At 43.0% G+C, this 10,630-nt stretch overlaps 1 protein-coding gene across 2 annotated transcripts in view; it reads right to left on the bottom strand.

Moving 5' to 3' along the window:
* Window positions 1-1,190: 1,190 nt before the first annotated feature.
* nlgn2b (neuroligin 2b) overlaps window positions 1,191-10,630 on the bottom strand; it is a gene marked incomplete at both ends in the record, with an annotated part of 47,750 nt that continues 38,310 nt past the window's right edge. For both annotated transcript variants that reach the window (XM_080748786.1, XM_080748787.1), the window contains 4 exons: window positions 1,191-2,151; window positions 4,197-4,563; window positions 5,047-5,200; window positions 5,729-5,994. In XM_080748786.1, coding sequence (XP_080604912.1) covers window positions 1,191-2,151; window positions 4,197-4,563; window positions 5,047-5,200; window positions 5,729-5,994 — 1,748 coding nt within the window. The remainder of the gene's footprint in view (window positions 2,152-4,196; window positions 4,564-5,046; window positions 5,201-5,728; window positions 5,995-10,630) is intronic.

Raw genomic sequence — 10,630 nt, 5'->3', positions numbered from 1 at the left:
TTTTATTTTTCTCTTCTGTATAAAAGACTCCAGATAGGAAAAAAGGAGTCTAGAAGTAATTTGCGAGAAAGAGGAGAGATGTTGGGATGGAAATGACACGGGATTAGGTCAAAGCTAAATGAAAAGGAGCTACATGAATAGAGAAAGATAGACAGAGAGAGAATGAACAAACAAACTGATGGACAAGTTTAGAGCATGTGTGGCAGATCTGGAGTGGTTTATAATTGGCAGCCTGGATTCCAGGCTCCCACAGACAGTGTATGATTCAGCCATTTTCTGTACAGCCCAACAGTTAAGCCCAATCTGGAAATGTTTTAAGCATATACAGATTTTTTGAAAGGTAGGGTACTGACAAACATTAAGAATGTCAGCTCACAAATGTTCATACCCAATCATTAAAAAAAAGAAAAGAAAAGTTAACAAGACAAACCTTGTTTAAAACTCCTGTCCAACGATGTCAGTTCATAGTTCAGACAATACATCTTCAATCCAATAATTCACAACATGAAGACTGTATTGTGGGTTGATCGTAGCTCAGCAGGAGTTGCCACACTCTGATTCCAGGTTGGGCCTTTAAAGCTGCATAGAGTGTCCAGAAAACGGGATCATCTAGAACGTTCTGTATGGGCATGTGTTGCCTCCGGACATTACTCCCACTTACTGATGCATGAGAATGAAATGTGTATTCCATGATAACACATAGCTTCACAATGTCACAAGTGCGTTCTAAACAACCAAGCTGCAAATAAGTTGCCTGATTGCGATTTGCAAGCTCCTCTTCAAAAGAGGGCAACAAGCTTAAAGCTGTATTTGTAGTGTCTCATCTAGACACCTGATTTTGAAAGCGCTATAGTGGTGCAAAGGAGAGTCTTATGATGACAGGGTTTTGGCAGGGGTTTCTTTTATCAATCTTTATTGATTCACAATTACATTTTAGAGGTATTTTAATGACTAGACTTTTACAAACTGCAGCTTTACGGGCCATAGCACAGCCCATGTGAGAACTCGAGGACTTGATGAGAAATGACAACAAATTATAATCGTAAATGAAATAAAATAAAAAATATATATAGATATAATGAAGAACAGAGGTGGTAATACTGAGATAAGAGGGTAGGAAAGAAGGGGAGCAGTTTGTGTGGTGCATCTCTGTAAGCCCAGACTTGGGACAGCAGAGGTTGTGCCTTGTCCTATACACGGGTGGTAGAGTGTTGGTGTTGTGGCAGAGCATTGTTGCTGTGGCTGGACACGGGGGTGGTGGAGGGGGCAGGTACAGGGGGGTAGGTGTTGAAGGGGTGGAGAGGCTGCATTCCGCTGATGGTGCTCGGGAGCATGGCGGTCATCATTGGCATGTCCTCCGGCGCCCGCCGCAGGGCCAGGGTGTAGTCGGGTGGGCACACGGGGGGCCGCAGGGGGTCCAGGTCACCGAGGACGCCGCGCGACGGGAGGGGCGTGCCGTGGTCGAGCTCCACCCTCTGCTGCTTTATCTGCAGCGACATGAGCTCCTCCTCTTGGCTCAGCACCAGGTCGTTGTGTGGCGACCCCCCCATGCCCATGCCCATGCCCATGCCCATGCCCATGCCCATGCCGACGCCCATGCCCATACCCATGCCCATGGTGTTGCCGCGCTGCGGGGAGAGGCGGCGGTGGCGTCTCTGCAGGAACTCCTGGCGCTTGTCCCGTTTGTAGTAGAGCGCCGCAAACGCCAGCACATTCAGGAAGAGGAGCGAGGCTCCCACGGCCACCGTGGCGCTCAGCTCAGTGGAATAGTCCCTGGTCTCGGCAGGGAAAGGAGAGTAGCGGGGCCGCTCAGAACTATCAGGGTCAAATCCGTCAGGCGCATACGTGGGAGCGACGGGATGTCGGGTCGTGGAGCGGGTGCCAGCGTTGTTGGTGCCCTTCCAGCGGTTAGGAGGCAGGCGGGTGGTCTTGGAGTTATAGTACTCCTCATTGAGGTGGTGTAGGTGTGGGACTAGCTCCAGCCAGAAGGCTACCTTGTTGGCCCGGTAGTTGTCTCTGACTTTAGGCTTCAGACCAATATGGAGATACTGCTTGTCTTTAGAACTGAACTTGGTCCAGATGACTTCCTCAAAGCGGTTAGGCTTGGTGTGAACGAACTTAGTGTCCTGAGGAACTGGCAGGTTAGGATCCCTGGAAGAGAGAAAAATATTCTGTAAAGATAAACCCCTTTGTCATTTCATGCACTTTGTTTTGCTTCCCCTCCTCTCATCTTTCTCTCTCTGTCCACTTTTAGGTTCCTCCAGGATATCCTTTACATATTGTAGGGCTCATACAAACTACGCATTAAAAGTTAGTGTTAATTTAACAAATGTGAGCATTTATGTGTGTATTTTGTAAATGTAACCAATAAGGGTCCATTTGTTTTAGTTTTTTTATTAAAAATCAAACCTCGGTTCGAAGTGGAGCGGTGAATCTGAGCAGCTATACCCTGTGTGTGTGTGTGTGTGTGTGTGTCTGTTTTTGATTCTATGTGTTCTATATCTATGTTTTTGATTCTGTGTTCTAGATCTATGTTTTTGATTCTATGTGTTCTAGATCTATGCTTTTGATTCTATGTGTTCTAGATCTATGTTTTTGATTCTGTGTTCTAGATCTGTTTTTGATTCTATGTGTTCTAGATCTATGTTTTTGATTCTCTATGTTCTATATCTATGTTCTAGATCTATGTTTTTGATTCTATGTGTTCTAGATCTATGTTTTTGATTCTATATGGTGTTTTTGGTTCAATATGTTCTAGATCTATGTTTTTGATTCTATATGTTCTAGATCTATGTTTTTGATTCTGTGTTCTAGATCTATGTTTTTGATTCTATGTGTTCTAGATCTATGTTTTTGATTCTATATGTTCTAGATCTATGTTTTTGATTCTGTGTTCTAGGTCTATGTTTTTACATTCTATGTGTTCTAGATCTATGTTTTTGATTCTCTATGTTCTATATCTATGTTCTAGATCTATGTTTTTGATTCTATGTGTTCTAGATCTATGTTTTTGATTCTATATGGTGTTTTTGGTTCAATATGTTCTAGATCTATGTTTTTGATTCTATATGTTCTAGATCTATGTTTTTGATTCTGTGTTCTAGATCTATGTTTTTGATTCTATGTGTTCTAGATCTATGTTTTTGATTCTATATGTTCTAGATCTATGTTTTTGATTCTGTGTTCTAGGTCTATGTTTTTACATTCTATGTGTTCTAGATCTATGTTTTTGATTCTATATGTTCTGGATCTATGTTTTTGATTCTATGTGTTCTAGATCTATGTTTTTGATTCTATGTGTTCTAGATCTATGTTTTTGATTCTATGGGTTCTAGATCTATGTTTTTGATTCTGAGTTCTATGTGCGTGTGTGTGCGTGTGTGTGTGTGTGTGTGTGTGTGTGTGTGTGTGTGTGTGTGTGTGTGTGTGTGTGTGTGTGTGTGTGTTGCGTGCGCGTGTGAGTGAGTGGTGAGTGTGCCTGGCCTGCACAAAACAGCGCCCCTCCTTTAACTAGTGTGTTGTGTGTGGCCACTCAAGGTATTGCCAGGCTACGGACGGACACGGCCAGCCAGCCAGCCAGCCACCCAGCCACCCACCCACATACCCACGGACATACCTGTCTATTGGGAGCGCTTTCACCGCTCCAACAAATGTGATCATTTAAACGTGTTAATTTAATCTGTACACTCTCTGAACTGTAGTGAATTGGGTTTCAAGGTACTGTATGCCCTGTGGTACTTAATGCAATCAAGAAGCAGTGAACAAATAGCGTAAAGACAAATTGTTAAGTAAAGACTTTAATATTTCTGTATTGAGGCATTTTAAGCCCTACTGTATATAATTCATCGTATGATATTTCTATCAAAAGGTGCACCACTTGAAATATATGTAAGTTTTTAACATTTGGGGAATTTGGTTGAGAGAAACAGGAGATGGAGATTGTTACAGATACAGATTGTTGTATTGTACTCTCACCTACTGTACACTCATACTCCCCAAATAATGTATCACTTCATCAATCTCAGTAACAGGCTAATGAAACACTGCATTGTGCAAAAAAACTATTCTATTCTATTCAAATGAGGTCAGTGTCTGCACACTAGAAATAATTTACTGTACAGACTGCATAAACACTTTAAAAGCTCTCAATATTTTAACAAGCTAACATTATTCTTGCCATCTGGTGATGTACTGACCCTGTCTTGGCGAAGTTGGTCCAGTAGGTCATGACCACGGCGCTGAGCATCACGTCGTTCTTTGAGAAGTTGCAGGGGAACAGGTCAGTCGCTCCCACCATGGGGATCCCGAACACGTAGGGGAGCTCGTCTCCGTGTGCAGCGTCCGCCCACTCCGGCCTGGCCTCGGTCTGGCAGTGGTGGTGAAAGGTGTAGAAGTAGACGGGGGACTGGAACTCGGCGTGCAGCTTGGCTGTGGCCACGGCTGGCGCCACCCACTGGTGGTCCGTAAACAACGCCAGCAGGGTCTTCCTGCGCATGTCCGTATTGTCTCTGTCAGCCCAGTCGGTGTACATGAACTTTATCGTCTCCCTGAGGATGTTTTTACCTAGGATGGAGAGAAGACAGCGAGGTGAGTTTGTATACGACAATACTTTAGTAGATTAACCACTTCCGCCATAGCGTCCCTATTTTGGGCATGTCAAGTAAAAGAATATATGTATTTTCCAAAATTGCACGAATAGCCTATCTACAAGCTCACAATGCATTGTGACACATTGTAAGCTTATAGATATGTTTGCTAATCGTTGTACAACAAAGTATACAGTGAAGGCTATACTTTATGGCTTACAGCCTTAAACACTTATGTTTCGTTGACCAGGGTACCCCAGGGGTCTCAAATCAAATCTCTTTGCTAAAAATAGCTGCTCTACAAGTTCACAAGGTCCCAAGTTAGCAACTTGTAATTGTGGTAATTATCTTTTGACAACTTTGACATGACCAGAACAAGGATCCTTGGGTTCATGTTGTTCAGGATTGTGATTTGTGTTTAATTGTAGTAATTAGTCCAAAGACTAAGGATCATTCTGACCATCAGGGGATCCATACAGATTGTCCACGAAGTTGGAGATTGTGTAGTCGAATGACGCTGCTGAAATACCATCCTCTCCTTCACTGTCATCCACAAACTTAAGGCCCTCTCCCTGGTTGACGCCCAGCAAAATGTCATAGTTCAGAAACTCCCCCTGGTGGCAAAGCACACGCACGCACGCGCGCGCACACACACACACACACACACACACACACACACACACACACACACACACACACACACACACACACACACACACACACACACAGATGAGCAGGGATGGTAGTAGGCCGTGTCTGATCCCTGACCTTCTTGCCAGCTCTATTATTTTAATATATAGGTGGTCTGACCTTGCAGTAAGTCACTATTATATCGTTGTTGTCGGGTGGAAACCATGTATGTCCAAAACCGTTCATTTGTATTCATCATTTTAAAAATGATTTAAACTAGTGAAAATACAGCTAGTTTTGTGCAACAGTGATGAAGCAGGGCTTTACGTTACGAAAAAAGCATACCAATTTGAAACTTGGAGATACAAGGTTTCTGCCCGACAGTGACGATATGCGTCATAAATGCCTACAGTACATTGTAAATTGCCACTGTGAGAGATGGATGGCACATTACAGCAGAGGCATGCATTTGATGATGACCAACAGAAGCACAAGCCAGACCCTGGGCTGACCTGCTGCATGAGCATCTCTGGGTCGTCCGGGACCACGTCTCCATCCACTACAGGTCCAAAGGCCACGTGGTAACGGGCAGGCTGGATATCCTGGTCCACCAGCTCCCTGAAGCTCTTCCTCCTCAGGCAGTCCACCAGCTCAGCCATGTCCCCCAGCCTACAGCCCACCTTCTTGGCCAGGATCTTGGTGTACGGTACGGGCCGGTAGTTGACTGACCAACTGGAGATGGCTGAGCCACTCTGGGCAATGGCCCTCTGGAACAGACCTACAAACAAGAAACAAACGTTGAATAAAGAATGGTGAATGGTCTAAATTCCTATACGGTTGCATGATTTGATTCGATTTTATTTTGTAAGTAATCACAACAATACAGCTTAAACCCAGCATAAACACATACAGTAAAAGTGCAATGAAACACTTGCATTCATTTTTGTGTTTGTGGTTTTTGGGGGCTTCAGCACCCAGAAAATACTAAGGGGCAGTGGTGGAAAAGGTACTCAAAAGTGTTACTTAAGTAAATAAAAGTATCAATACTGCAATAAATACTCTGTTACAAGTAAAAGTCCGGAATTCAAAATGTACTTGAGTAAAAGTACAAAAGTATTGGCATCAAAATGTACTTAAAGTACCAAAAGTAAAAGTACTCATTGTGCAGAATGTCTCATTTCAAGTTTTCAAATGTATAAAGATCTTTTGAAAATAGCCGAAATGTATATGGGGTTGAAGTGGATAATGTATGTTTTGTAATAATCAAAATATGCAAACTAACTACTAACTGAAGCTGTCAAATAAATGTACTCCAATCCAGTACAATATTTGGATTCGAGATGTAGTGGAGTAGAAGTAAAAGTATTGGCGATTGGAAGTACAAATACCTCAAAAGTGTTCAGTACTTACTGTAAGTAAATGTAATTTGTTACTTTCAACCACTGCTAGGGGGAAAAAGTAGCATTGCTGATATCTTACTACTGCATATAATGTGTATCTAGTGCCTTTATACAAAGTGCTTTCGCAATGTTCATACAGTACATTACATTCATCCATTCACACACAGCGATGGCGCAGGCAGTCATCCAGCACCAGGCACGTGCACACATAGGACATCAAAGGGGGCTTGAGCCCCTGCCCTTTTTTCCGTCTGTAAAAAGTGCCCTCTCCAGACCATCAATGCAGTTTTTACTATGGTGAAAGAAATGCAAATGACCCCTTTCCATGCCATACCTGAAGGCAGCATTCAAGCCTTGTCCAAACTCTTCTGAACTTGAATGCAGCATCTTATGTTGAAATCAAGAAATGTGTAGAAATCAAGCATCGAATGCTATTTTTGATATTTCCACAAAAAGGCCCTTTTATTTAGCCCCTTCCTCTCTAACATTCTCTGCGCGTCCCTGGTATCTAGCGCCTTTATACAAAGTGCTTTCGCAATGTTTATACAGTACATTACATTCACCCATTCACACACAGCGATGGCGCAGGCAGTCATGCAGCACAATCAATCTGCCCGTCTGGAGCAGTCAGGCCTTCAGTGTCCTTGCTTCACGACACTTCAACACCATGTCAGGAGAAGCCGCGGGTTCGAACTGGGAACGTTCCAGGCAAGTGCTCTCACAGTTGTCGTCGCCCCCGTGGACTGTGGATAGGGCATTGTTTCCACAATGAGCATATGCTCTCTCTCTGTCTAGTTCATTGCTCGTTGTTTTTTCCTGCTCCTGACACACTTTTTTTCCTTTTTTTTTCAGAGTGAGTGCCTTAAATAATGCATGTGTTGGAGGAGGAGGAGCAACCGTGGAGTATTACATACTGTTATGGAGTGATCTGTGTTCTAGATACCACGCTGCTTTCTAAGGCCTGGAAAACGATGTAAACACCGGGGCCGTATAAAAACAGAACTGCAGCGAAAGACAAGCAATGACTAAAAGCGGTGACATTTCCGCAACATGGCATTGGCTGTTATACACCAACTAGTGAGCTCGATGACTGCGTTGGATGAGGAGAAAATGAGAAAGAGAACGACGAATACAGCGAGGGAGAGAGAGAATGAGAGAGAGACACACTGCTGTACTGTTGTGTAAAGTGGCTTGTTGTTCCTCTGTTTTCATCTGCAGATTCTGTCATTAATAATTAACCCCCCCCCCACACACACACACACACACACACTTGCATATCTTACATGAGCCCCTCCCCTGCTTCTCTCCCTGTGAAATCAATTAGGACTCCTGAGCTGCGGGCTGAGCTCCTCTCTTCATCTTGTCTCTTACTCTCTTTCCCAACCGACATCCATATTTACAGATCTCATTACAGGCCTGTGCTAACCCTGGCTATACCATACGTACATACATATCTGTACTGACACATTCTTGCAAGTATTGGTTAAAACAGCTGTTATCTGATAAATTATTTACCATCCACACTTCACACCAATCATGAAACCCTTCTATCTGCATTAGATCATCGTCGTTCATTAATTAATTAAACTGATAATGTCCCGATGGGCTGTACATTTTCTTTTCTAGATAAACACACATGACAACGTTCCATAACATCACACCTCTGCATCTTATATTAAGAAATGTTAACTATGTAACGTGTGTTATGTCTGTAGACCAAATTAGAAGATCATTGTAACAGTATTCAGACAATAAGTCTGCCATTGTTTCTACATGGTAGGGACAAGACATGAAGACAATAAACACGTTTCATCCCCCTGGTCACTGTCATTACCTGATGATTAACATGACATATCGTCTGCTCTAAATAGAGCAGATTTATCTTTCTGACAACATGTATAATACTGTATGACATCCAAAAAAGTCATAACTTGTTAAAACATCCTGTTGATATACTGTATTATACAAGAATGGTAAATGGTGGATTTATATAGCGCCTTTATCCAAGGCGCTTTACAATGATTGTGCATTACATTCACCCATTCACACAACGATGCATGGCGGAGAAAACCATGTAAGGCACGAACCTGCACATCGGGAGCAATTAGGGGTTCAGCGTCTTTGCTCAAGGGCACTTCGACACTAACTCCGGGGGAGCCCTGGATCGAACTGGGAACCTTCCGGTTCCAAAGCAGCCAGTCTACCCTTGAGCCACTGCCTGCCCCAAGCATGCTCTCAATTGCAATACCACTATTCCTTAGCCATACATGGACACCTTTGGACAATTCCCCTGTTTACAGACTATGTTACTGTATATCGTAGCTGTCGGTCAGAAACTTTGTGTTCAAAATAAATCTTTCAATTATTTATATCTTTTACCATAACATTGTTTAAGAAGGTTTAAGATGGTTTGACACTTCCAATACAATATAATTGAGTGGCCTGGGCAGCTGGTGCCATGGTCCAGGCACCTATAGGCTCAATGTAACCTGACAGTGTGCCGCGGGTTTGAGAAAGAAAGAACTCAAGTTCCAAATTTTGAATTATGAACTATGTATGAACTGAACTTTTGTATTTTTTGGGGGTGAACTATCCCTTTAAGTGACTGACACAGATGTGCGAGTCCAGCCTTTATTCTGCTCTGCCCTTGCTCCTCACATCCTCACTCCTTCAAGGGCTTCGTAAAGGAGGAAAGGACATCTAATTATATGATGGTAGATATGTTGCAAAATTCCAGAGCTGGTAGATTTGATTTGAGCACTCTTAAAATACTATCATACCCATGTACAGTACAAATATTATATGTACTGTAAATTGACATTTGAAGTCACAAAGAATAATTCTTGTTGCATGTGTCCATGTACAAGTGTGGATCACAGGTAACTCGCTGGTTCAAATTCCAGTGAGTTTCAGAGCAAAAAATCTACTGAAATCTATAAGTTCTCGAATGTTGCAACATATCTACAATCGCCCTTTCCTTCTTTACATAACCCCTGTGGGAGTGAGCAGTGGCGTCAGTTCAGCAAAAGCTAGGGTATGGCAAAGATGGGAGTCCTCATGGAAAAGAGGCATTACATTTTGGATAACACGGTTCTATTGTGAAAATAGCAGATCTACATGCTCACAACGCCTCGCGCTGCGAGGCGTTGTGAGCATGTAGATCGGCTATTTTCACAATGTCTTAAAAAAAAAAAGAAAACAAGTTTTGTCCGTTTTTCACACAGGCTTCTATGGTTTCTTGGGCTGGATATGGCAGCCTGGAACTGTTGTTCAAGTGCAGCTAAACTTAGCATGTTAGTAAACGTGCCACAATTAACAATAATGCATTGCACCTGTGCAGCTGACCTGCGGAACCTGGGAATATACCATTCTGTCAAGATGGGGAGAATACAAGTGTGGAGAATATAATTATAATACCTTGTTAAAGTGACCATTTTGTTACATTTTGCATTTGTAGTTATTTTACTGTAATTTAACAACGTAATAACCAGCACAGATAGACAAAGAGACATTCATGGATTTATCTTTAAAAGTAACTTTTATTCTCCCCCCTGGACCCAGGGTATGGCAGCTGCATACCCCTGCCATACCCAATTGACGCCCCTGGGAGTGAGGATAGAGGAGCTAGGACAGATCAAAATAAGGACCTGAGATGCAGCCACAGTGGAGCGTGGCCACTCAGCCAAGCGGCACAGCCACAGAGAACTGTTTGTGAAGTGAAGGAGGATTTCCTGGGAGAACTCACTGCACAGAGACAATGTTAAAAGCCTTTAAGATTCCCCTATGTGTTTTTTCTTTTGAGTTATCCTCTGCCTTCGTGTCAACCCTTTCACGGTCAGAGTGTAGCAGGATTGACGACCGCAGTGCTGCCAACAAACCAACCAGCTGTCCAAGTGAAAGAGTGGATACGGCGAACCACGGCGCATCACCAGAACAGCCGAGCCAGTAAAACTACAAGGTTATTTTTTTGTGTTTGGAAAATGTCAAAGCAAAGAGAGAGGGTAACATTAGATT

Source organism: Nannobrachium achirus (assembly GCF_963921795.1).
Source record: "Nannobrachium achirus genome assembly, chromosome: 19".
In the NCBI taxonomy this organism is placed as follows: Eukaryota; Metazoa; Chordata; class Actinopteri; order Myctophiformes; family Myctophidae; genus Nannobrachium; species Nannobrachium achirus.
The sequence above is the reverse complement of the archived record's forward strand: the minus strand, read 5'-3'. Positions and strand labels throughout refer to the sequence as shown.